At 48.7% G+C, this 26,880-nt stretch overlaps 1 protein-coding gene across 7 annotated transcripts in view; it reads left to right on the top strand.

Annotated features, from left to right (window-relative positions):
* The window catches only part of NFATC2 (nuclear factor of activated T cells 2), a 180,071-nt gene that overhangs the window by 125,693 nt on the left and 27,498 nt on the right, over nucleotides 1-26,880 (top strand). For 4 of the 7 annotated variants that reach the window (XM_074406662.1, XM_074406663.1, XM_039479662.2 and 1 more), the window contains exons 7-9: nucleotides 4,261-4,316; nucleotides 4,722-4,848; nucleotides 7,219-7,908. In XM_074406662.1, the coding sequence (XP_074262763.1) occupies nucleotides 4,261-4,316; nucleotides 4,722-4,848; nucleotides 7,219-7,908 (873 nt within the window). Of the gene's footprint in view, nucleotides 1-4,260; nucleotides 4,317-4,721; nucleotides 4,849-7,218; nucleotides 25,348-26,880 lie in introns of those variants that run through there. The other 3 variants (XM_074406661.1, XM_074406660.1, XR_012519374.1) reach the window with 2 other exon arrangements.

Genomic DNA, 26,880 nt, shown 5'->3' with positions numbered 1-26,880 from the left:
GCACAGGGATCTGAAACTGTGCAGGGAGTGCTGACGCAAGCCAGGCTGCCTGGGTTCAAATCTGGCTTCCCCACAGGATCTGGCTGTGTGACCTTGGCCTGTGCTCTCACCTCTCTGTGCCTGGTGTCCTCCCTTATAAAATGGGATGAGGAGACCTGCCTCCTAGGGGTGCTGCACAGATGAGACAAGCCCATGTGTATGAGGTGATTAGAGTGACGCCAGGTACATAGCGAGTGGCCATGAGTCGGGGTAAGAACATGGCCAGGAGAGGCTGGAACGAGGGTGGGAGCCGGGTGGCGCAAGCCCTCGAGGGCCACAGTGGAGTCTTGACGGTATCCCGAGGGCGCAGTGAAGCAGGGGAGGGCTTGAGATCTGCCTCTGCATGAACCTTTGTGGTGAGCGACCCCCCAGAGATCCCACCCATACGAGATCTTCCTCCCGCCGCCTCGTCATCTTCCGGTCATCCGGTCACCATCTCTTGTGGAACAACCTTGACCTCTCTTTGAAGCCATCTTCTTTGTTACTAGATAACGTCAGTTGCTTAAAGCCTGTGATTTAATAACGACGGTGGGTCTGTGCACAGCCCCCTTGCTTCTCTGGGCCTCAGCTTCCTCGTCCACCGGTGTGGGCTAGCTAGTCTCTAAGTGCTCTCAGCCCGTGTGCTGGGTTCCTGTGGCTGTCAGTGCATGGAGTTCTGTCTGCCGTGTATACACCCCAGAGGTGGGAAAAGGTCTCCTCCTTCTTTGTGTTGGGTCCCTCGACCTGGAAGGGACAGTCCATAACACTCCTCTTAGTGACAAGGACAGTCCATGAGAACTCTCCTCTTGGTGACACTCTTTTCATGGCACTGCCATTTGGTATTTTCTGTGTTTCATCTACCACTTGTCGGTGTGAGCCTAGGAAGAAAGCTTGGAATGGGAGCTTTATGTGTCCTACCTAATACTTGCTGACCACATTTCCAGGTACTTTTTCTCCCTTTATGAACTTCTCAAAATGATCCTTTTTTTTTTTTTCCCTAAAACAAGCTCTTATAAGTGGGGGAAAAAAATGATGCTGTTGGTGGCAGAATTTAATTCATTTGAGGCAAGGAGAGGCTGTGGGAGAGGGTGACAAACAACACCAGCGTGTTACTGTTTCCTCTGTTAATTTCCTGCTTGATTTTCAGGCTTCGAGCTCACTTTGTAGTTGCGGATGAGAACACATTTTTTCATGAGGGCCCCAACCTGGTGTGTACAGTCATGCTCCTGGTGGTGACCTCTGCCTGAAAAGGGGACATGTGTCCCTGTTGGGTGGTCTTTGACAAATAAACTAAGTTTGTCCTGGACTACTTCTGTACAGGACTTTGCACACTGAAAGTACTCAGGTCTTGATGACTTGAGTTCCAGTTCCTCGATGTCCATCCAGCCATCTTCCCTTACTTCCTTTTGAGCCTCAGACATTCCTGTTTGGTTATCTGAGAATACAGGGGGCTTAAGTATTCTGCCCACATTGAGGGGGCATGTCTGATGTTAGCTTCTGGACTTTTCTTGGCCCCAGCAACTGCCTTTGGAGGAGCTGACACTTCTGTCTCTTCAGTCATAAGATGTTCATTAGGCATTTGCGTGTGCCGGGTGTTGGGGAGATGGTGATGAATCTGACTTGGTCCCTTCAGCAGAGACCGAGGGACACTGGAGTGAGAGTCAGTACATTAACCACCTTTTCTCTTTCCTTTTAGCATAGCCCATATCTTGCTGAGTCATTTCAGGAACTGCACTGTAAGATCAGGATTTGCAGACTTAATTGTGACAGAGGGCTCTCGCGTGTTCTTTGCTTATTCCTTGTCAAGATCATCTAGAGAGCAATCACAAGACTTTATGTTAATTTTTCATGGGGGAGGTGGGGAGGAGTTATGTTTCAGTCATGCTTGAAATGCAGATTTCATTGGATGAATCTTAAGAGCCAAGACTCTACGGGTTCAAACCTAAGCAGTCACAGATGTTAATAGCTGTGTTAAAAGTAGGGAGGGGTTCTTTGGTCAGACGTTGGGAAGGGCTACATACTCTGGCCCACCTTGGAGAGTTACTCTGCCCAGCAGCGTGTTAAAGCCTCTGAGAAGTTCTGCAGTGAAGAAAGCCATCTGACTTTGACTCAGCAGTTTCCAACGCTTACCAGCGTTCAGAATGTTTCCCCTTTCTCATAAAACCATTTAATATCCTCCAGAATTAGTGTTCCACAAAACACCCTGGAAATACTCGTGGAAATGACTTGTTTCAGCTGAAAACTACCCAGTGACCAGTGTAGGTGGTCAGCAAGAGAAATCAAGTATTTGCAAATGCAGTGGGGGTTTTTTTTGGCCCAACTTCTTGGCCCCAAACTGGGGAAGTAGTGTTCTGCTTCCGGACAGGAGAGTTTACCTTTGAGCACAACCTCTTCGTCAGTTGCCATGACTCACGTGAGATCCAGGCTGTAGGCTGAGGAAAGGCGGAGGTGAGCCCCTGTCTTTCTGCTCTTCAGTGACTCCTGAGCCAGAGCACCACTGAAGTCACTGGCTTCCCTCTGAACTTGGGGCTGCATCTTTAAGCCTGTGTTCTCAGAGAACCCAGAAGGCAGGTCTGGGATAGGCAGGGACCTGTCATGGTGCTTCTGTCACAGCCTTGGCGTATAATAAAAGTGTGATATACAACAATGCTTTTAAAAATTATTTATTTATTTGTTTATCTTTGAAACAAGGTCTCATTCTGTCACCCAGGCTGGAGTGCAGTGGTGTGATCTTGGTTCGCTGCAACCTCTACATCCTGGGTTCAAGCGATTCTCATGCCTCAGCCTCTCAAGTAGCTGGGATTACAGGCACATGCCACCACGCCTGGCCTGATTAATTTTTATTTTTGTATTTTTAGTAGAGGCAGGGTTTCACCATGCTGGCCAGGCTGATCTTGAACTCCTAGCCTCAAGCGACGCACCTGCCTTGGCCTCCCAGAGTGCTGGGATTACAGTTGTAAGCCACCTCATCCGGCCCTTAATAATGCCTTTTTTTTTTTTTTTTTTTTTTTTTAAAGAAAGATCTACAGACATTCAGATATGTAGAAAAAAATATGATGGTAGGATTCTGGTCAGTTTCTATTTTTTTTCTTATTTTCTGTTGTTGCCCTGTTTTCTTTCTTTCTTTTTGGCTGTTAACATTCTATTTTAAAATTTTAAAAAATGTAACTTCAACTTTTTGGATTTGGGAAGTACCTGTGGTTTGTTCCATGGGTATATTATGTGGCACTGAGGTTTGCGACATGAATGAGCCTGTCACCCAGGCGGTGAGCATAGTACCCGATCAGTAGACCGTAGGTCCCTGCCCCCTCCCTGCCCCCCACCCCTGTTAGTCCTCACGATCTTCATGTCCGTATAGACCCAAAGCTTAGCTCTCACTTATAAATGAGAACATGCGTTGTTTAGTTTTCTGTTCCTGCATTAATTTGCTTAAGGTAATGTCTTGTTTTCTATTGTCAACATGTCTTCCTTTTAGCAAAAGGAAGTACTCATATCTACAAATACATATATACACACACGTGCACACATTGACACCCACACACCTTACTGAAATGACATATGTAAAGAAGTAAAAAGTTCCCCTTCGAAGTGCTCCTTCTTACTAAAAAATAATAAACGTTAGAAATCATTGTTTTAAAGACTAACTTTCTTCAAGGCCTTCTTGCTTTTTGCTAATAACTCCTTGTTAAGCCCTATTCTTATGTAGCTGTTAGACATGCTCGCAGGCACGTCGTATATTCTCTGTCCTTGTACTTCAACCAAGACATTTATGCTGGATGTGCTCACAGGCATGTCCCGGCCCGTAGCCTATGCCCCTTCCTTATTTGGACTTCCTCTTTTCCTTTGTTCTCCATTTTGCCTTTACCTATTTAGAAAAGTTTTAAATTGTCAGCCAATCAGGTTCAGTTTTAAATTGTGAAGTCTGGCTGCAACCAACAGCGAGCTGACGCAGCAATAAAGATCTAATACATAAGGAATAAATATGCCTGCCTTTCCTTTGTTCATTGGACGCTTGTAGCAAGATAGCTGACGAGGAGTATGCTTTCCGCAGAAAGCAAAATTGCCTCACTGAGAAAACTTTTTGTTTGAATGCTAATTTTTCCTTGCAATACCTAAGAATAAACATTCGGTCTCTATTAACATAATATGTAAGCTAAGATAAATAGAAGTTGGTGAGTTTTTGTCTGAAATCTTTGGTTTCTAATAGTTCCTTCAAAGTCTGTCATTTTGAAATTTTTCTAGATGGGCAGCAAATTTGGGAGATGGAAGCCACGGTGGATAAGGACAAGAGCCAGCCCGTAAGCACGCGGACGCACTGGCTGCCAGGCAGCTGAGCGTCTCTGAACCCCTGACATGTTCCCTCCCTCATGATCTCTCCTTCTTTCCCTCCTTCCTTCATCAATGTCCCGCAGAGCTCTGGACCTAACAGGTACTCAACAAATGCATATGAATGAGTACATTTAGCATTTATTGGCCACCAGGCTCTCTGATTTGTAACTGTGACCTTGTAATGTATTTTGATGGAGTATTTTTCTTTGCTGCTGCTGAAGAGTTAAATTCCCCTGAAATTGAACTTCCCCTGTAAACCTATGAAAGGCACATCAAAACACCCGCTAGACGCTGGGCTGCCTGAATGTACTTAGGGTGTGGTTAGGAACTTAGACATGATTGTAGTTAAGTTCATGACCGCTCCTTCCTTCTAGAACATGCTTTTTGTTGAGATTCCCGAGTATCGGAACAAGCACATCCGCACACCTGTAAAAGTGAACTTCTACGTCATCAATGGAAAAAGAAAACGAAGTCAGCCTCAGCACTTTACCTACCACCCAGGTAAGGACTGTCTCTGATGGCCCTGTTGTTACCGAGAGGCAGGACAGGCATGGGGCTCAGGACTCCTGAAGTTTGCTCCTAGCTGAGTAACTTTGGAGAGATGACTCAACCTCTCTGAGCCTCAGTTTCATCATCTGTGAGGCAGTATCTTTCTTATAAGGGTTCTGGAAATGAAATGCACATAAAATCCTTAGCGCAGCACAAAGTAACCTGATGTCAGTGATATTAGCTACTATTGCCCGAGTACTTTCCTTTGGGGGAGGGGGAATAGAAGAAGGGCATGTGTGTGCACGTACAACAGAAGGGTGCTAAGTGGATGACTCCCGTCCCTGGCTTGGATTTGATCATGATAGAGGGTTCAAAGGTGGCTATGCCCTAAAACCTATAGAATCTTTATGTGACCCCCCCTCTGTAGGTCATCACCCTGTGGCCTAATGATGTGAGTGACTGTTCTATAACCAGGCCAGAAGGTCTCATTCCCACAAAGTACAGCCCCAAGAAAGGTGATGAGTACTATTTTGCCATTCATTCATTTGTCCAGAAAATAGAAGAGTGTCAGGCACTGTTCTTGGCTTGTAGACACAGCCGTGAACTCTACAGGGTAAGAATCCCTGCCCACGTGCAACTGCCATTCTAATGAGGATGAGGTCATAGATAATGTTATTATTGACATGTTGGATTATGATTGGGGCTGCAGAAAAGGTGGACAGGAACAGCCAGGGGAAGCATAAGTTTATATTTTAAAAAATGCTTCTCTAAGCTCTCCCTTGGGAAGTAGGCTACAGGCTTCCCAGGCTGAGAAAGACCTGCTAGCCGCCTTTCCACGACTGGAAATCTATAATTCGAGACAGTCTCCCAGGGTATAATTTCCATCGTGTGGCAGTTTCACAGGCAGCCTCTGGGCTGCTGGAAGCATTAAACTGAGGGGTGTCCTGGCAGCCTGGCCTTGGTGAGCTTGACTTGTGCCCACAGTTTTGTGTTGACCCCCGTGAGGACACTGCTGTCCTGGGGCAGACATGACACTTTATCAGGGGCAGGGTTCAGACCCAGAACTGTGGGAGGTGGCTGGGAGGCTCTAGGCTGCAGCTCAGGAATCCCTTTGAGCAGACAGCTTCTCCGTTCTCTTTTGTGGTGCACTCTCCTCTCATTTGTGGGCGGGCCTTGGCTCTTGTCTGGCTGAGTGTGGCCTGACTGAGCTCTCCGTCTCCCAGTTGGGCCAGGAAGTGAGGTGACAGCCTTTGAATAGTATCTCAAGGGACAATTTCTGTGGTTGGAGAAGGACCTGCCTAGTCTCCTTGTCTCCTCCAATCCCCAATACTTGGCGGTCCCTCACCACACACGCACGTGTGCACGTGCACACACACACGTGCACACACACACACGTGCACACACGCACACACGCACTCGCGTGCGCACACACACACTTGGTCACAATCCTGTCGCTGATTCATTCACTCCAGTCAACAGAAAACTGATTCCTCAACTCCTGGGATTGGTATGGATGCTGGGGAAAGAGCAATTTCAGTGACTGGTGCTGGGCAGGGAGAAAGGAATGGCCACACACAAATGCTAGTCATGATGGATGATAATAGTCAGACAATAGCAGCAACAGCAACCATTGAGCACTTACTGTATGCCAGCCACCGTACACAGTGCTTTGCATACACATCTTATTTAATCCTCCCAGTGATCCTGTAGGGGTGGGTATGACTGTTACCGCCAGGTAACAGATGGGGAAACTGAGGCTTGAACCAGTAGTGCTCGTTCCCTCAAAGTACTGCAGAGTGGAGGAAGAGGACAGTCACTATTCCGTCATTCCTTTGTCTGGAAAATATCTGAGTGCCCATTTAAGTGCCAGGTGTGTTTGGGGTCATGAGGATCAAAACCACACAGAAGTCCTGTCTTTGAGGAGCTGACTTTGGAGGCAGGGTGTGTTTAGGTAATAAATCAGCATGTGAAGCATCTATGACATTTCTGATGGGGATAAGTGGTAGACAGGAAAACAAATGGAGACAGGAGCTGCCAGGGTAGAAAGAGGGGGAGGCACCATCTGAAATCAAGCTTGTCCTCCAAGCTCTCACCTGGGAGAAATAGGCTGTAAACGTCCCAGGGCGGAGTCAGACCCAGCAGCCACCTTTCCAATACTGGAAAAATCTATCATTCAAGATGACCATTGCCAGGATAACATTTCCTACCTAAGACCATTGCCCAGGGAGCCTTTTGCCCAAGGCTGGTAAGTGATGGGGACCAACCGTTTGTCCCACGCAAATGGACTCCCAAGGCCATGTTCCCAAGCACTGTCCACGAGTCCTCCGCGCACACCCGTGGCTCACCGCCATGGACGCCCCATGTGCTCTTCTCTCCTCCCAGTCCCAGCCATCAAGACGGAGCCCACGGATGAGTATGACCCCACTCTGATCTGCAGCCCCACCCATGGAGGCCTGGGGAGCCAGCCTTACTACCCCCAGCACCCGATGGTGGCCGAGTCCCCCTCCTGCCTCGTGGCCACCATGGCTCCCTGCCAGCAGTTCCGCACGGGGCTCTCATCCCCTGACGCTCGCTACCAGCAACAGAACCCAGCAGCCGTGCTCTACCAGCGGAGCAAGAGCCTGAGCCCCGGCCTGCTGAGCTACCAGCAGCCGGCCCTCATGGCCGCCCCGCTGTCCCTGGCGGACGCTCACCGCTCTGTGCTGGTGCACGCGGGCTCCCAGGGCCAGAGCTCAGCCCTGCTCCACCCTTCTCCGACCAACCAGCAGTCCTCGCCGGTGATCCATTACTCACCCACCAACCAGCAGCTGCGCTGCGGAAGTCACCAGGAGTTCCAGCACATCATGTACTGCGAGAATTTCGCACCAGGCACCGCCAGGCCTGGCCCGCCTCCCGTCAGTCAAGGTCAGAGGCTGAGCCCGAGTTCCTACCCCACCGTCATTCAGCAACAGAATGCCACAAGCCAAAGAGCCACCAAAAACGGACCCCCAGTCAGTGACCAAAAGGAAGTTTTACCTGCAGGAGTGACCGTCAAGCAGGAGCAGAACCTGGACCAGACCTACTTGGATGACGGTAAGACGCTCGAGTTTTGTCACTGCCCGGAAGGATGGTGCCCTGACGCATCTCTGCCTAGGAAGTTCACCGAGTGGCCTACGGATTACTTAACCTCTTTGGGCCTCGGTGTCCCCATTTTAATTGAAGGAGGTTGAATAACATGACCCTGAAAGCCACCCCCAGCTCTGGGCAAGAATTATCTCCCATCAGATGCCCCCCTCCAGAACGACCCCTAAGGAAAAAGCAGATGAGGGCAGCCCGGCATCCCCCGGGTCATGAACTGGGTCCCGTTAACTGCTTCCACACTCTTTCCAATTGCCAAATTTAGACCGAGGCCAAGAAAATAGAAAGGAAGGAAAGCTAACCTCCTTTCATTCCTGTACGGAAAAAAATCCCACTGGCTAGCCCTCTTTTGTGTATTTGAGGGAGGGAGAGGGAGGAAGAGGAAGAGGAAAGCTCATTGAAAAGTGGCTTTATCAGAACAGCTTGCAGGCAGGCTGCGGGCACTTCTCTGCCCTGCGCTGGTGGAACAGAGATGCACATTGATGGGAAGAACAGTGGGCATCCGCTCCGTGAGCCCAGCTGATGGGTGGTTTGGGCCAAGAAAAAGGATGCAGAGGAGGCTTTGTGTGAGTCTGTAGGTGTTGTCTGTGGGCAAGGGGTCTGGCCAGAGGGTGGTCTTATGGAGCAGCTGTGATGAGGCGTTGGACCAGGATCTCAGGGAGGAAGGGCAAGCTGTTTTGCTAAGACTCACCTGAGAGCCGCTAGGCACAGGAGGAGGTGGGAGAGGGTGGGGTGAGCAGAGCAGCCTTGCCTTGGGGGCTCTGGACGGAAAAAGGAAAACAGACTGTTGGGCTTTCTTTACGTTTTTCTTTTAAAAACGTATTTGTGGGTATATAGCAGGGGTGTGTGTGTGTGTGTGTGTGCGTGTGTGTGCGTGCGCGCGTGTGTGGAGGCAGGCATGCAAAGTGCAAGAAGCACGCCGTGGAGAACGGGGTATCCATCTCCTCAAGCATTTATCCATTGAGTTGCAAACGGTCCCATGACACGTGAGGTTATTTAAAAATGAACAGCTAAGCGACTGGAGTTTCTCACTAGCAGTAGGAAAAACCTAAATTGCCGGCTGTCATTCCCAGTTCCAGTCTTGTATTTTATAGGCAGTAGTATCTGCTATGCCCTGAAACTTCAATTATTTCAGAAAATTAACTCTCAGGAGCCCAGCCAAGGGGTAGGAAGTAAAGCAGGAGCTTCCAAACAGCCACGACGGTTCCCGTCAAGACTGGGTATTAAGTTTCAGACACTGCAGTGCCAGAAATATCCTCTGCTGCACAGAGGCTGTTGGCCTTTACTCCAAGAAACATCTTGACGAGCCAGGTTATCTGGGGGCTCTGTGACTTCTAGTAGTTTCCATACCCAATCTCCAGTGAGATAACTGATCAAAAACGTCCCCTGAACTCACCAAGCAGAGACCTCTGGGGCCACTTCTTGGAGGGTCATCCTGGCCCATGCGCCTTACAAGGCTGACCTCTGGGCATGGCTGTGTTAATAATTGATGGGTCTGATCCTGAGTAATCACGTACAGGTTGAGTTAGGGTCACGGGGCTCTGTTGTGAAAGGGAGACCTGTCTCCAATCCATCCTTGAGCAATTTACATTCACAATGGTGACGATAAAGCTTTGGTGCTTGTTTTCAAGAGGCAGTCATGCTGAGAATTAATTAAGGCAGAATGCCCAGTGGTGGCAGATCAATGAAGCATGGCTGTAACCAGACCCCTCTCTACACAAGGCCTTGAGGGATCGATTGTGTTGGGAGAAGAGGTGCTTTATAAATAAATGAGCGTCTGTGCAGGGGCGGATGGCTTTCCCCTTCTGACTCTGTACCTAGGGCTGGGCTGGTCTCCAGCGTAAGAAACACATTGGCCTCTCCCACCCCATCCATCCTGTGTTAAAGGCAAATGGTGAGTGTCTTGGATATTGGGGCACCCATGGCCACGTGGCCCGAGGTGGTCATGACTGGCTGTTGCAGCCCCAGATCCATAGATGTGCTTGCCATTTCCACAGAAACTCACGTTACAGAGAAAGCAGCTGGGCATGGAGACCCTTTTGGACCCCTGGAGGCCCTTTCTGAACACAGACAGGTTCACAGTCATGGTGAGAGGGAGTCCCGCCAGGTCAAAACCTGAGTCGGCTCTGAGGATGTCTCAGAGAATGGAGCCAGGCGAAATTGAGGTACATGCGGTATGACCCCAGCCCATGGGATGTTAGGAGCTATTTTCTGAAGGCAGGTTCCATGGCTTAAAAAAAATGAAAAAACTAGGTTAAACCAAGTTTTTTTAAAAAATTATTTGTTGTAGGACTTGTGAGAGTCTTGGCTATGCTAGGGGTCGTTATCCATCTCTAAAACGAGAGTGCATGGCACACTCCACGGGGTGCTGTCCCACTGTACGGTGTTCTGCGAGAACGGAGGCCTGGGAGTTGCGTGACATAGCTGACCTGGACACTCCTTTCCCGGTACTTGGCAGAAATAACATACAGGAAACTCAAGGGCTCTCAGGCATGGCACTGCCCTGTCCCCTCTGCCGTATTCCGGCTTCTCAGTTCTGGGGTTGCGCATTCCTGAGGCCAGAGCCTGATGGGGCAGTGGAATGGTTTCTACCCATGTGGCTCCAAAAGGCAGCAAGTGCCACTAGTTCCGTTCAGGGCTCCCCTGGCCTTGACTCCAACGTTCTGCCCAACCCAGGACCCTCCAATGGGCAGGTCCCCTGGTGGATCATGCCCAGTGGCAAGCCCCAGACTGCGTCTCCACCGTAGCCACCTGGAAGATGTGGGCGCAGTTTGGTCTGCCAACTGCTGGAATTTCAGATTCTCCTCCAGAGTCTGTCTAGCCTGTGCATCCATGGAACATTCCAGATGTGTGGCCACTGGCTCTATGGATATGCGATTGGCACATCTTGGTTTGCTGTTGTGTTATTTCTGACAAGTAAACTGGAAAATCTCCTGGGTCATTCCTCGGGTGTCTGGCATGGCAGCTTCCTCGCTCTTTAGGTCTTTTTCTGCCCCTTTTGTTTATTCCAGGGGAGTCTGTCGCACACGGCGTTTATTTGGCTGTACAGGGCACGTGCTAAACTCCAGCGTGATGTGCTGCCAGCGCGTGGGCGTTTTTTTTTTGTTTTTTTGAGATAGTGTGTCTCCCTGTTACCCAGTGCAGAGGTGCTATCTCGGCTCACTGCACCCTCTACCTCCGAGTTCAGGCGATTCTCCTGCCTCAGCCTCTGGAGCAGCTGGGATTCCAGGCGCACGCCACCACATCCAGCTAATTTTTGTATTTTTAGTAGAGACAGGGTTTTACCATATTGGGCAGGCTGGTCTTGAACTCCTGACCTAGTGATCTGCCAGTCTTAGCCTCCCAAAGTGCTGGGATTACAGGCGTGAGCCACCGCACCCAGCCTAGTGTTTCTGATTTGCCATTTATTCGCCTTGGGATTTTGCCAAAGTGGGCTTTCCATGGAAACTGTAAGAGCTGGGCTTATGTTTTTTGAGGGTCAAGGGAAGGTTCTGTGGCTGGAAAAGGAAGCAGTCACCCGGGTCCTCCCTCCCACACAAGTGCAAACAAACCACCTTTGAAGTGGACCCTGCCCCTGCCCTGGGGTCCAGGGAAGCCCTGGCTCAGCTCTGGGTTATCACTTCCTGCACCTTGGCCAGTGATCCCAGTGTCGCGTCTGGACATCCCAACCCGCTCCCTCGAGGAGCGTCTGTACTTGATCTCGGACCTTCCCGCCCGCATTCCTGCACACAGACGCCGGCTGGCTTGGCCCCATTCGTTCTTGAAATGCCAAGGCACTGCTTCTGCTTTCTCCACTCTCAAGTTCTTGAGACATTTTCAAGAAGTCTCTCTGAAAAAGCAAAATAAGTGATATTCCAGGGCCCACGGCATCCACTTCCCCAAGCCTCGGGTTTCTCCACCCGCCCCAATTCAGCTACTTCCTTACGGTTCTTTAAAAACATATGATCTGTACACTGTCACTTGTGTTCTCTCTGCTGTCATCCCCCTTCCATGACTAGCCTCTTTTTCCAAGGACCCGGGTTGTAGCTGGGGAAAGCACCAGCAGCTGCTAGGACCTAGTTCTTCCCTCCCTCCCTCGCGCACTGCTCTCTCCTCCCCAGCCCTCCCCGTCCTTAGCCTTCCTTCTTCCCTCTCTCCCTCCCTCTCCGTCCTTGACGCTTGACTTCTCTGTCCTTGACCCTCCTTCCCTCTCACCCCCAAGTATTTTCTGGCTGTCTACTCTGTGCTGGGCACTGTGCAAGCACTTAGGGATCCACCAGTGAACAAATGAAATGAAGTCTTGGCTCTCAGGGTACTTTTTTGGTAAGGGAGATAGACATTAGCATGGAAGGCCGGTAAGTAAGCAAGCGAAATTGACGAATATGAAAGCCACAGGGGAAACTCCCCGGGGTTATGGGCGAGAGGGTGGTTGCCTGGTTGGGGGCGAGTTTGGCCTCTGCAGATGAGTGGACAGAAAAGCCACTCTGAAGAGGTGGCCTTTGGGGGTGGATGCAGACATGGGGAGGTCTGAGGGAAGAGAGTTTCAGGGAGAGGGAACGGCAGGTGGTGGAGGCCATGAACGCAGAGAAGCGGGCTCGCACTGGCCAGCGTTCAGCAGCAGGGCAGCGTGGTTTGATTTGCTTTTTGAAAAGATCACTCTGGCTGCCTTTGCAAAACAGACTATAGGGAGTCAAGGGTTGGAAAAAGGGAGACGAGTGAATTTGAGAATGAATTCCGTGGCAGGAACGCGATGGAAGGCGGTGCATTTCACAGGGGGTGCGCCTCGCAGGTCCATTCATGAGTGCAGTGACTTAAAATGCAACTGGAATTGCCAAAATGTGATTAATACACAGGTAGTTCTGACCACTTCCCTTGCGTAAAATGAAGGGTGGCTGCGTATTTTACCGCTCAGGACACAAGCAAGCGGGAGAGGCGCTGGGGAGAATGGACTCGGAGGTGGCTTTTACCCGCGCTCTTGTGGTGCATTCTAGGGGCCGTGTTGACTCCACAGCTGAACTGGGGGTGCAGAGGTCATCAGGCCATCTTGCCACCAGATCCACCACGGTTTTGAAGTAGAGAGCTTACTCCAGCAGCCTCGAGACTCAGCCACAGATGAGAGAACGTGGGGGCAGGGGCGTGGCCTGGGACTCAAAGGAGATGTTATATCCTGTTCTGGAAACATCCAGAAAGGAAAGGAAGTGGTCTCGGTGACGGCTGCAATCCCTGCCAGTGGTTTGTGAGGACGGCAACTTGTGTGTGAGTGTGCGCGTGTGTGAGAGTACAGTGTGTGTGCAGGAAGGGCACGTATCAGTCTGCTCATTCTTAAATCTGCTTCTGCCCTGTGCTTCATGTAAAGTACTTAATTATATGCACATTCAGAAACCAGTACTGTAGTGCATTCTGTCTGTTTCACAAGTGGGCTACCCACAGAATTGCCACCTGCATCATGACAGGGTCTTGTCGGCACCTCAGATGTCCCTTTCCCTTCTTCAAAAGTGACCACCATCCTCCCTTCTAACTCCAGAGATTCATTTTGCCATTTCCTAGAAACGAAAGTCAGACAGTGGCACTCTTGGGCGTCTCGAGTGTCAGCTCCATCACTGACTCTGACCCTGGGCAAGTCACCCACTGCCTTGTGTTTCATGTCTTCATCTATAGAATGAGACAATTACAGTTCCTCCCTCTGAGGGCTGTGCTGAGGATGGTGAGTTAATGCATGGCATGAAAGGGATCTTCCGTAATTGTGACCTGCTGTTTTATTTATGGTTTTTCTTTTCTTTTTTTTTTTTTTTTGCTTTTTTGAGACAGAGTCTCGCTCTGTTGCCCAGGCTGGAGCACAGTGGCATGATCTTGACTCACTGTAACCTCCTCCTCCTGGGTTCAAGCGATTCTGTAGCTGGGACTACAGGTGCATACTACCATGCTTGGCTACTTTTTGTATTTTTAGTAGAGATGGGGTTTTTCCATTTTGGCCAGGCTGGTCTTGAACTCCTGACCTCAGGTGATCTACCCGCCTCGACCTCCCAAAGTGCTGGGATTACAGGCGTGAGCCACCATGCCCAGCCTTGTTTATGAATTTAATTGCCTTGATTTCTTATAGGCCATGGTTCAAATTTAAAAAATATATTTGTATAGGAGAAAAGACGGGCTGTTCTGATCTTTGGAAATGGGCTCCCTCACTTTCATGCCCTGCTTCTTCCACAGGATAGATGATTGGGCATAGCCCCAGGGCACGGCCCAAGGCTCCCTCCCCCTGCTTCCTCCAGGGGCCCTTGGGATGGATGTGTATCTGCATGAGAGTTGATGCCCTCACCCGGGACTGCTGAGAATTTCAATGAGAGTGTCCCCTGCTGTGGGCTCCCTGGAGGAGTGTGGACCCATGGTTCAGGTTTTGCCAGTTGTGCCTCTGGCAGAGGGGCCATGGATGTGCCTTGAAAAGGCTCCACCCAGAAACTGGGTGCTCCAGTGCGTGAGAAACAGGCAGGGGAAGGAATGAACAGAGAGACGCATCCCCCAAAGCTCAGGAAGCGGGGAAGGGAACCAAGGGACGGGAAAGTGTTTTGTAACTGGCCTGCTTTGTTCAGCAGGTCAGGGATCTTTCACTGGGGCCCCTCAGTGCCCACGGCAAGCCTGGGACAAAGCGGCTCCTGTGCAGGGAGGCGTGCAAAGCCCACGCGGACTCCGGTCGCCGCGGAGCTGTACCACAGGCCCAGCAGCCACGATGACCCCGGCAGGGCTGGGCCTCCTGATGCCGACAGAGGAGGAAACACAGGAGTCTCTGTGCTGATGAGAACTGAGCCAGGCGGGTGCCCGAGTGGCCCAGAGGCCGTGGGCACCTGGAGAGCCTGGTCTGAGTATCTCAGTGTAGGCCTTGCTGGTACACCGGTAACCACCAGAAAATTGGCACCAAGTTCAACTCACGCGGCCACCTAATCGGGCACCAATGAAAGGCCTGCTGGGGGGGGCTTTTGCCAGCATCTTTTTTTGCCTTCATTTAAAAATGTATCTTTATATAGGCACTATGTTCATATGTTTAGAAAAAATAGACAGACATCCAGCAGGAGTGGTCTTCTCCACGTCCGCTCTGCCCTCTGATACTGGTTTTTCTCTAGCCTTCTAGAACATTGTTTCTCAACCTTGGTTTCGTTATTGCCACACTGACCCCCAGCCAGGGGCCTTTTAAGGCCATTTTTTCTAATCACCATGCCGTGAAATGTCAGTGCCATAGATACACTGTGTGTCTGTTCAGGTACCACAGCCCTTTGCAGGGCCACAAAGCATTGCCACATGGAAGATTCTTTCAACACCCCCCGCCCCCCTGCCCCAGAGAACCAGTTTTTATCCCCTTGGAAGCAACATCATCCACCTTGAGATGCCTGCTTTAGGGGTTTTTTTTTTTTTCACGTCATCGTGAACATATGCAAATATACACATATTCTTATTTTCCCCTTTTCTACTACAAAAGGTGGTAAAATGTACACACAAGTACCCCGTGGGTGGAAACTTCCATGTCACCTGCTGTTACACACAGTGCTGACGAATTGTCCTGTACCTGTCATTCGGTCAGTGGGGGGCCGGTTCTCAGGAATGGGATGGTTGGTCTGAAGGCCCAGCTTCAGTTCTAGGCTGCCTGGCAAAGAGTCTGTGGTTGTGCCGCCTGGCTCTCAGTCTGGTCTCATCACTGCCCTCTTTTGTGACTTTGGCCAAGTCACTGATGACATGGTCCCCGACTCTCTGGATTACTGTAAGAATGAAAATGGGAGCGTCCTGTAAAGCTCTTTGCCCAGTACCTGACATGCCTGGTGAGCGTTCAGTGGTTGCTGACCACTGTTCTTCCCCTAATCCCAGTGAAATCCTTCTCCTCCTTCCTCTTCTTCCTTGTCAATTGTGAGCTATAGGGGCAGGCGGCAGAGCTGGGCTCTGAGGAAGAGCCAGGAGGCTGACTCTTGGCCTGAATTCTCAAGTGGGTGGTCAGGCTACCTCTGTTAATTCAGCAAAGGATAGTTCGAGCCTTGAAAATGTCGAAGTCCACAAAACTGTGGTTGCCTACAGAGGAGCCCACAGAATCTGTAAGAGCTGCAAGTAGCTGTCCTTTGTCCCTCACCTGGGTGCCTACACGGTATGCAGGTATCTGTCCCTGGGGGCCTCTCTCCTTCCTTTCTCTGGTTTCCCCTCCCTTTCAAAGAATGTTAGATTTAGAGCTCTGTCACTTAGTGGTCCTTTCATCCTGAGTGATGTGGACTCTCTATTTCTGGCTTATGTAAGAGAGCTACATTCCAGCCGACTCCAGACTCAGAAATGCTCAGCCATCTTTTTGAAATTCTGCAAAGCAAGTGTTTCCAAAGGAATGTGCACTTGCATTTGGAGGTCAGAAGCCACCAAACCACAAGAAAGTCCCTTCCCAGACTTGCTGTCCACACAGCCCTCATTCCAGAGCAGCATCTGTCCCACCAAGAGCAGACGGCTCTTGAAAAGGAGGGCCAAGTGAGAGGCAGCACCCAGTGTCATTCAGCGGCCCCCCAGTCATCTGCCAGAACCAGCACTTTAAATTATTCTGAATTGTTTATGCTACATTTAATTTCCAAGTGAGACTGTTTTCTTGTGGCAACAGGTGAATATCCTTGTGAAAGAGTGGGGTGCTCATTTAAGCAAGATTTATGGGTAGGTCAGCATCATAGCCAATCTTAAAGCCCTTTGTACTTTCATTCTTACTAGAACACAGGGCAGGAGGGCTAAGACTCACTTCCCTGCTCTGCGGGTTTGCTATGCGGGACGTACCAGAGAGCTCGCTCATTTCAGGGCAGTGCCGCAACTCGGGCGATGGTTTTAAACAGCATTGCATGTGGGGCTGAAGACTGCAATGACTTTTCCCTCATTCCAGCCACAGCCCAAGATAATCCAATTTTTTTTTTTTTTTTTTTTTTTTGAGAGAGAGAGGGGGTCTCTTGCTCTGTCACCCAGGCTGGAATGCAGTGACGCCCTCACAGCTCACTGCAACCTTAACCTCCCAGGCTCAAGCAATCTGCCTGCCTCAGCCTCCTTAATAGCTGGGACTATAGACGCATGCCACCATGCCTGGCTAAGTGTTTATTTTTTATAGAGACACATGGTCTTGCTATATTGCCCAGTCTGGTCTCAAACTCCTGGGCTCAAGGGATCCTCCTACTTCTGCCTCCCAAAAAGCTGGGATTACAAGCATGAGCCACTGTACCTGGCCAGAATATTACAATATTAAAAAATCTACACAACTTTCCAGTATCAGCTCTAGCTGTAGTCTGTTTCTCTCTAAAAAAGTAGAACTTGAAAAAGAATTTGGTTACTTTGTGAATTGGGTGACCATGACTCAACTCATTTTCTAGATTTTTCTCTGTACTCCCTCCCTCCCCACCCTTCATAAACCAATTTTGGATCAATGGCAAAGCTTTGCTTTCCCAGAGGAAAACTCACAAAAAGCAGACAAAAACCCCTTTTCCCTGATAGCCGTGTTTACCAGTCATTCCTAGACTTGAGATTTGGGTGTGTTTTTGGTGTGTGCTGCCTTCAAGTATAATTCTGGGCTCTTTTTGCTCGGAACCACTTCAACTTTATTTTAGCCTCAATTTTCTTTTACTTTCCACCCTTTCAGAAAAAAAAAAAAAAAAGAGGGGCTTTCTTCCTAGGGAATGATGAAACCATTTATTTGGCTCTTCTCTGCTGCATTTTTGACACCTCTTTAATTTTTTATGGATCCGGGGATCTGGTGAAGTTGTGCCTGTGAATAGAGGCAGGGGTAGGGGCCTGTTTTGCTCATCCAGGGTGTCAAGAATCTTTCTCTAGATGAAGTCAAAGACACGCTGAGGGTTGATTTGGAGGCAGTCTGTTCTGATCCTCAGCAGCAAATACTGCTGCTCTCAGGTTTGGGGATGACATCTGTCTCATCCCTTTAAACAATCATAAAATCAGATCTCTGGCAAGGCGGCCAACGTGGAGAGCTCGCCGGTCATTTTACGATGAGCCTTGAGCACCCCAACTTGGTTTTATGGCAGGATTGTCTGTTGCAAGCAGTTTGGACTTCAGTCCCAGGCGGTCCGCAAACCAACAAATGGGTTTCATCTGAAGCCTGTTAGTTCCACTATCCCAGGAAAGCTGAAAAGACATTCCCTCCTTGTTAATTTCCAAAACTCTGGGCAAAGTAGAGGTTCTGTTGCATAAGCTGACGACGTGGAGGACGCCTTTGAAATGTTCTGCAGCCGGTTCTTATAGATTTCTGGAAGTTGATGGTGTCTTTGGAATTCTCAGCTTTATTAAATGCCTAAGAATGAACTGACCCAAAATTGATGAAAGCACCCTCTCCCCTTCTTACAGATGGATTGAGTTGTGGTCTGCTTCAATACTTGGAAATGAGCGGCCAACTGGTGCTCCATGGGCTGCTTTTAGCCCGCAGATATTTTGTTTGGCCCACACAGTATTTGAAAAAATATTCTGATTAGATGCCAGTGTTGAAAAACTGGGGATTGTGCATAAAAATGGGATTTCTGACGTTGCTTAGAAAATCCAAGGATCTAGCCACCCTAGGCCCCACCAACTGCATGGCGGCTACCAGGAGTCAAAGCCAAGGCTGGCCCTGAGTCGAGGATACTTCCTTTCGTTGGAACATCCAGTTGCCCTGTCCATAGCCCCCACCATTCCCTTTTGTCTTCCCACGATAGATGGAGTGTCCATTGTTATTTACCTTCACACTTGTTTTGTTGTTCCTCTTTGTGGGAAGTAAAAGTTCCCCTTCCAAGTTTCCTTTCTTGTTAAAAAATACATTGTAAGTGTGCTAATGACTCTTTGTTAAGCCCTATCCTATGTAGCTGTTAAACATGCTTCTAGGCACGTAGTATATTCTACGTCCTTGTACTTTTTTTTTTTTTTTTTTTTTTTTTTGAGACAGAGTTTCACTCTTGTTACCCAGGCTGGAGTGCAATGGCGCGATCTCGGCTCACCGCAACCTCCGCCTCCTGGGTTCACGCATTTCTCCTGCCTCAGCCTCCTGAGTAGCTGGGATTACAGGCACGTGCCACCATGCCCAGCTAATTTTTTTGTATTTTTAGTAGAGACGGGGTTTCACCATGTTGACCATGGTTTCTATCTTTTGACCTCGTGATCCACCCGTCTCGGCCTCCCAAAGTGCTGGGATTACAGGCGTGAGCCACCGTGCCCGGCCCTATGTCCTTGTACTTTAACCAAAGTATCTGTGCTGGATGTGCTCACAGGCATGTCCCAAGTCACAGCCTATGCCCCTTACCTGTTTAAGAAAGTTTTAAGTTGTTAGCCAATTGGGTTTTAGTTTAGATTGCGAGGTCTGGCTCCAGTCAACGGAGATCAGATAGAGCAGTAAGGATGGCCCCAAATGCATAAGGGATAAATCTGTCTGCTTTTTCCTTTGTTGTACTCTCATGGCAAGATGGCTAGCGAGGGTAACCTCCCTGCAGTGGAGGAAGTAAAAATTGCTTTGCTGAGAGATCCTTTGTCTCAGCGTGAATTTTTCTTTGTATCACCGAGCATCTGTTTCCAACACTCTTAGACATCACCCACTCCACTCATTCAGGGTTCCTATCTGGACCCATTCGGCATTTGAATTGTGCTTCCTTTTGTGGAAGGACCACACATATCCAAGGCTGCCTAATCCAGGACCTGGATACCGTGGGAGGCTTTGAAAAGTGTTCCTTCCCTTATCTTTCTTTCTTCCCCTCCTTGTGGCTGGGAAGATTTTTAAATGGGGGTAAGATTTTAAGACGTTTTATTAAATATTTTGAACGTATGTAACTATAGCATAGTACAAGGAATGCCCACATACCCACCATGAAGCCTCAGCTGTTACTGGTACATGGCCAATCTGATTTCTTCTACACCTTCATCCTGCACTGTCTTCATTACCTGGGAATTTTGTTTTGGGGGTTTGTTATTGTTTTTTAAGAGATGGGGTCTTGCTATGTTGCCCAGGCTGGAGCACAGTGGCTGTTCACAGGTGTAATCATGGCACACTGCAGCCTTGATCTTCTGGGCTCAAACAATCTTCTTGTCTCAGCCTCCAGCGTAGCTGGGACTATAGGTGCATGTCGTGGTGCGTAGCTACACAGTAATATTTTGAAGCAAATCCTAGACATCCTGTAATTAATTTCAGGTAAAAATAGTATGTATCTGTAAAAAAAAAAAAAAAAAAAAAAGACTCTGAAAGTGCAAGACCACTAGCACACATGAAAATTAGTAATACTTCTTTAATGAAATATCTAGTGTTGAAACTTCCAGTTGTCTTATATAAATATCATAAAAGTGTTTTCTGTTTTGTTTTTATTATTTTATAGTTCATTTGTGTCGGGAGTCAGACCAAGCATTGCAAGCCGATGCCTTTGTTTGAAGTCTGTTTTAATGGAGAGGTTCTTCCTCTAGATGAAATCTGATAACATCCTTTTTTGGTTTTATCATTAGTAGTATTATATGGTAATTTATTTGTTGAAGAAATTAGGTTGTCTTTCCTGTGAAATTTTTCAGTCTGGCTTTTGTCAGTTACATCCCCATGATGAAGTTTTCAGTGTGTCCCAGTACCCCCTGTATGTCCTGTAAGTTCGCTGTCAAACGGAGAGGCTTAATTCATTCTGATTTAATGGCTTTTGGCAAGATTGCTGCATAGATGATGACACATCCTTCTGACAGGAGGTACGTGGAGCTGGGTTGCCTGTCTTTTGGTGATTGATAGTCAGTGCCTTGCTCCATTAATTCAGTGGTGCATGAATTATAAAATGGTGATATTCTATTCTGATTCTGCCATCCCTTCCTCTACTGTTAGCTGGAAAACTGCTAGAAAGAGAGACTTCCCTTCATCAACAATGATAGAATTCATATAGGAAAAGCAGGATGAATGCTTGATTCTTTTCTTTTATTTACCAGTTTTTAAAATAATGGGTCGGTTCATTAATATCCTGCAGTGATGATCCATTAGGGTTGTTTGAGTGTAGTTTTTTTTTTCTTTTGGTACCATTATGAACTCATGAATTTAAGCATAATTGGTGTTTTAAGATTTTAATGGGCCTTTTTTTGGTAGTTCCTTTTGTCTTTATCATTTGAGGGACTGAAATAATACGACTTCCCGTCCTTTGTTTCTCTGGCTTAGCAATGCACTCAGATATTCTGAAGCTTGAGGGAGGAAATAATCCTGCCTTTAGACTGAGGATTGCATCCCCTGAGTGTGTGAAGGGGAAATCAGGAAATAGCTCTTGAGTGCTGGCTGGCTGAGATTCTCCTTGCAGGGTTATGGAGTCTTTAAGTGTGATTCCAAAGCAGTTAGAGGTTGCAAGGCAGGGGAGGTTATTGGGAGGGTTATTAGCGGGTATGGATTAGGATGTAGAGGCTGCTGTAGCCGAACCCAAACTTAAGGTAACAGTGACTTTAACCAGATAGATGATTTCTTCCTCTTGTAATAGCACAGGGATAAGGAGTCCACGGCTGGTATACTGGCCCCAACAAACCAGGACCCCAGGCTTTTTCTGTCTTATCACTCTCCATTCTTGGATGGTACCCTCATCTGCATCATCCAAGATGGCTCCTGGAAGTGAAAAAAGAGGAAGGAGGACGAACCCTTTCCTTTAAGGGCGTAACCCAGAAATCACATTTATCCCTTCAGCTATACTTTATTGGCCAGGGCCTTGTCATGTGACTACACTGAGCCACAGAGGAGGCTGGGAAGTGTAGTTTTTATATGACCCAGCCATGTGCGCAGCTGAAACCTGTTACTGTGGAAGATGAGAGAATGGATTTTAGGTCTCTGTGCAGAATAGGTATGATCATAATGAACAGCTGCAAAAGGAGGTTGGATATTTTGATTAATTTGATATTCTTAGGCATTTTGTCATCTATTCCACAAATATTTGTTGAATATCTACTGTGTGCCAGTGAGGACACAGCAGCGTGTGAAATGGAGTCTCTGCCTTCACGGAGCATATTTCTTAGTTGGGGAAACAAGCAGTGAAATAAATATATATTATAATATCAGGTGGTAATAAGTACTATCAAGAAAACCTAAGCCAAGAACATTGGCTCACACCTGTAATTCCAGCACCTTGGGAGGCCAAGGCAGGCAGATCCCTTGAGGCAGTAGTTCAAGACCAGCCTGGCCAATATGGTGAAACCCCATCTCTTCTTAAAATACAAAAATTAGCTGAGCGTGATGGTGCAGGCCTATAATCTCAGCTACTAGGGAGGCTGAGGCAGAATCACTTGAACCCAGGAGGTGGAGGTTGCCGTGAGCTGTGATCGGACCACTGCACCCCAGCCTGCATGACAGAGTGAGACTCTGTCTAAACCAAACCAAACAAAAACAAAAAACCCAAAACAATAAAAGAAAACCTAAACCAGAACAACAGTGGGGCCTTAAATGTCCAGTTATTGCTATTTTCCCCAATTTCAGGAAACTCCTCTCCTAAGGGTCAGTCCAGGAATCTCAAAACATTTTCTTACTGCCTTTTCTCTTGAAGCAAGTCTTTCAACTTCAGCGGTATCGTTTTGGACTGGATGGTTCTCTGTTGTGAGGGCGATCCTGTGCATGACAGGATGTGTAGCAGTGTTCCTGACCTCTATGCACAAGATGCCAGTAGCACCCCAGATGTGACAATCAAAAACGTATGCAGATTCTGCCAAGTATCCCCTGGGGGGCAGAGTTGCCCCTGGCTGAGAACCACCATCTGAAGGATTTGGTGTCCGGCTCTGGTAGAAGTAACAGCTTTATAATACTGAGTGTTGACCCACACCGTGTGTGTTTTGGGGAAGGAGTGTCCCTTCTACGTAAAGACTCATTACTGGGGGACTGGAGATTTCCTAGCACTCTCCGAGTGTGGGAAGCCACCAGGACCTAGTATTTCCAGTGGCATCGTTTATTCCCTGGGGCAGCAACCAGGACGGAAGATGTTTCTGAGGAGTTAGTGTCAAAGGAAGCTTGATCCTGAGCTTTTGTCTCTTCCTTCCTTGTGGCCTTGGGTGAGGCGCGTGTGAAAAGTGACTTATGGATGGCCCAGCGCCCCACAGATATCAGGGAGGGCTGATGCTGTGATGGGATGCGGCCTCCTTTAGCGCTTGGCTGGTGGGCTGGCTGTCTTGGGAGCTCTCGGGGCATGATGCTCAAGCATTTGCCTTTTTGGTTTGCTATCAACGGGTGTTACTTCCTCCTTCAAACAGATATCCACTGAGTACGTAAAGTGAGCTGGGCTTGGGGCTGGGTGCTGAGACAGAGCAGTGAACCAAATGGATGGGGCCTCCCCGCTGGCACAGCTCGCTCTGCGAGGCGAAGGCTGTTCATCAAATGTCAACCAGAAAATGATGAGTATTTCAGATGTGGGAGTGGAGTCTAAGTGCTCCGAGTTCAGCACAGTGATGATGCGGAAGGGCAAAGCTTCAGATGGGGTGGTCAGGACCAGCCTCTTCGAGGAAGTGACTTTGGATTTGAGACTCAAATTTGGGGGAAGACAATGAGGGGAGGGGGTTCCAGGCAGAGGGAAGAGCAAGCTCACAGGGCAGAGCTGGGAGGAAACTGCTTCGTGCGGAGGACAGAAGGAGGTCTGGGGCGGCTGGGAGGCTGGAGGGCGGGGCAGGCCTCGCAGGGTGAGAGCTGCGGGTTTTATTCTGGGAAGAAAGGGAAGCTACTGGCAGGTGGAAGGCTGCAGTTTTGGGGGGAGTGTGTTTGCCAGACTGACACGTACAGTACGTGTTAGAATAATGCTAATGATCCGTCCCCCTTCCTGGGCGCCATGGAAGGCAGGGATGATCATCTCTGCATCTTAGACGTGAAAGCCGGTTGAGAAAAGGGAGAGATTTGTCAGAGGTCACAAAGCCAGAGGCACAGGCAGTGCGTGGTTGAGGCCCCTGTAGGTAAGAGGTGATACTGAGTCAATGTGTGAGGAGAATGCGCGTTGATCCTGGGCTGCTCCTCCTGCCTTTTCACTCCCTCATCTGATGAGACTCCAGAAAACTGGCTTTTGCCCCAGAGCCACCGATCTGACCCCTCGGGTTCCTCCATGTGGATTCCCTGCAGGAACCCCAGATTCCACCAGCCCTAAAGTGAATTCCTGCAGCTGCCGCTGCCGCCGTCCCTCTGACCCCATGCCCAGCCCCCATCTGTTGCCTAAGGAACTTGGGGGTATGGCCTTAGGTGAGTTACTGAATGTCTGTGACCTCAATTTCCCCATCTGCAAAGTGGGGATGTTAGCAGTGCTTGAGGTTGAAAGGAAATGATGTATGGGAAGTGAGCGTAACCTGGTCAGCCACACAGCACTCGCAGAGAGCAGCTATCAGCTTCATCATCTTCCTTAGCCTCATCTTTACCTGTTCGGGGCTGCAGAAATGCCTCCATCTCTGCACTTGGGACGTGCTAACCCTCCTCACCCTCCTTATCTTCTCATCAGTTTTTGGTCCCCACATAGTCTCTCCCAGATTTGAACGGGCCCTTTATTCCAGGCAGATGTGAAACCCCTTCATCATGGCTTCCTGTTTGAGGGAGCAGCCCCTTCAGCCAGACAGACTGAGAAGCTGGGAGCTGGCATCCTGGGAGTCCCGGAGTGGGGGGGGGGGCGTGCCCTACCCAGGCAGAGTGGGCAGGTCCTTTGAGTCCTGACGGTCCTGGTCTGGTTCCTCTCTTCTCTGGACCATTTCAGAACCAATTCCCTCAACTATCTCTGGGATTTTTTTTTTTTTTTTTTTTTTTTTGAGACGGAGTCTCGCTTTGTCTCTCAGGCTGGAGTGCAGTGGTGCGATCTTGGCTCACGGCAACCTCTGCCTCCAGGGTTCAAGCGATTCTCCTGCTTCAGCCTCCAGAGTAGCTGGGATTACAGGAGTATGCCACCATGTCCGGCTAATTTTTTGTATTTTTTAGTAGAGACGGGGTCTTGCTATGTTGGCCAGGCTGGTCTCAAACTCCTGACCTCAAGTGATCTACCTGCCTTCACCTCCCGAAATGCTGGGATTACAGGCATGAGCCACCACACCTGGCCACTCTCTCTGGAATTATTAAACTCTTTCTGTTTTCTTTTTCCCCAGACTTCCCATTATCTGAACATTATGTTTTGTGTTTGGTGCAGGATTGTTCCAGGCCAGGGTCAGTTTTTTTCTCCTGCGAGACTGACAACATTGGCAAGGCAGGAAGGGAGGCTGATAACGTGTGGTATTGGCGAAGGGCGTGAAACATGACCTCTCGGTCATTATCAGCGGTTATCTGCATGGGTAGAGTCACTTTTTTTAATTTCTTTTTTTTATTGTACTTTAGGTTCTGGGGTACATGTGCAGGTCACGCAGGGTTGTTGCCAAGGTGCCTACATTACCGGGTGGTTTGCTGCCTCTATTTCCCCTTCATCTATAGCCGGCATTTCTCCCCATGTTATCCCTCCCCTCCCTCCCCCCCACCCCGTCTCTCCCCTAGCCCCACCCACTACCCCCAGTGTGTGATGCTTCTCTCCCTGAGTCCATGTGTTCTCATTGTTCAGCACCCGCTTATGAGTGAGAACATGCAGTGTTTGGCTTTCTGTTCTTATGTCAGTTTGCTGAGAATGATGTTTTCCAGATTCATCCAAGTCCCTACAAAGGACACGAACTCATTGTTTTTTATGGCTGTGTGGTATTCCATGGTGTATATGTGCCACATTTTCTTTGTACAGTCTATCATTGATGGGCATTTGGGTTGGTTCCAGGTCTTTGCTATTGTACACAGGGCTGCAATGAACATACGTGTGCATGTGTCTTTATAAGAGAATTGTTTATAGTCCTTTGGGTATATACCCAGTAATGGGATTGCTGGGTCAAATGGAATGGGTAGAACCTCTTTTGAAGGGCTATTTGGTGAAATCAACCCAAATTTAGAATGCACATATCCTGTAACCCGGAATATCCCACTTCTAGAAATGTATCTTTAGATGTGCTGGCCCCGCTGTGAGCCAGGCCAGCTGTTTATTCCATGTCACTGGTCCCCAGCCCTGCACAGTGTTCTCTGGCATGAAGCTTTGTGACTTCAGGAGCTCTTGGTTTTCCTGGATCCCCAGAGACAGGAGGTGGCCAACTCGTCAGGGACCACGGTGAGCCTTATCTGTCTTCAGGAAGCTGGGTCCATCCAGAAAGCCTGTTGCGTGTGGTTTGTGGGATGTGGGTCCCAGCCTTGTCTGTCGTAGCAGGAGACTAGAAACAGCCTAAATGTCTGTCAATAAGATGCAGACACACAAGGAAATACTGAGCCAGAGTAGGAGGGAGACCTTCTCTTTCTTCTGTTTGTGTTTTCTATTGAATTTTCTGCTTTAACAGGCATATATTACTTAGGAGAGATTTTTTTTTTTTTTTTTTTTTTTTTTTTTTTTTTGATACAGGGTCTCATTCTGTCACTCAGGCTGGAGTGCCATGGTATGCTCATGGCTTACTGCAGCCTCAAATTCCTGAGCTCAAGTGATCCTCCCACCTCAGCTCCTCCAAGTAGCTGGGATTACCAGCACGTGCCACCACACCCGGTGAATTATGTTTTGCAGAGATGGAGTCTCACTATGTTGCCCAGGCTGGCTTCAAAACTCCTGAGCTCGAGCGGTCTGCCCACATTGGCCTCCCAAAGTGCTGGGATTACAGGCATCAGCAACCACAACCAGCCTCCTAGGAGAGAATTTTTAAAAAGCAAGGGACAGATTTCATGTCCTAGAAATGACACCAGAGGCTAGTATGAAAATGAGGATTTAGAAACAGAAACCTTTCTGTTCCGCTTGGGGCTGTGTTTCCGGCTGTGTGTATGTACGATCAGCCTTGCCCACCCACTCCTCAGCTGTGTGGGGAAGATGACACGTGGCTGTGCTCAGGCTTTCTTACCTCCCAACCTTTGCCCATGCCTTAACCACTGCCTGGGAATCCATCTCTGCTCTCCTGTGACTTGTTTTTTCTTTCTTTTTTTTTTTTTTTTTTTTGAGAGAGTCT

Source organism: Saimiri boliviensis, chromosome 9 (assembly GCF_048565385.1).
Source record: "Saimiri boliviensis isolate mSaiBol1 chromosome 9, mSaiBol1.pri, whole genome shotgun sequence".
Classification (NCBI taxonomy): domain Eukaryota; kingdom Metazoa; phylum Chordata; class Mammalia; order Primates; family Cebidae; genus Saimiri; species Saimiri boliviensis.
The sequence above is the reverse complement of the archived record's forward strand: the minus strand, read 5'-3'. Positions and strand labels throughout refer to the sequence as shown.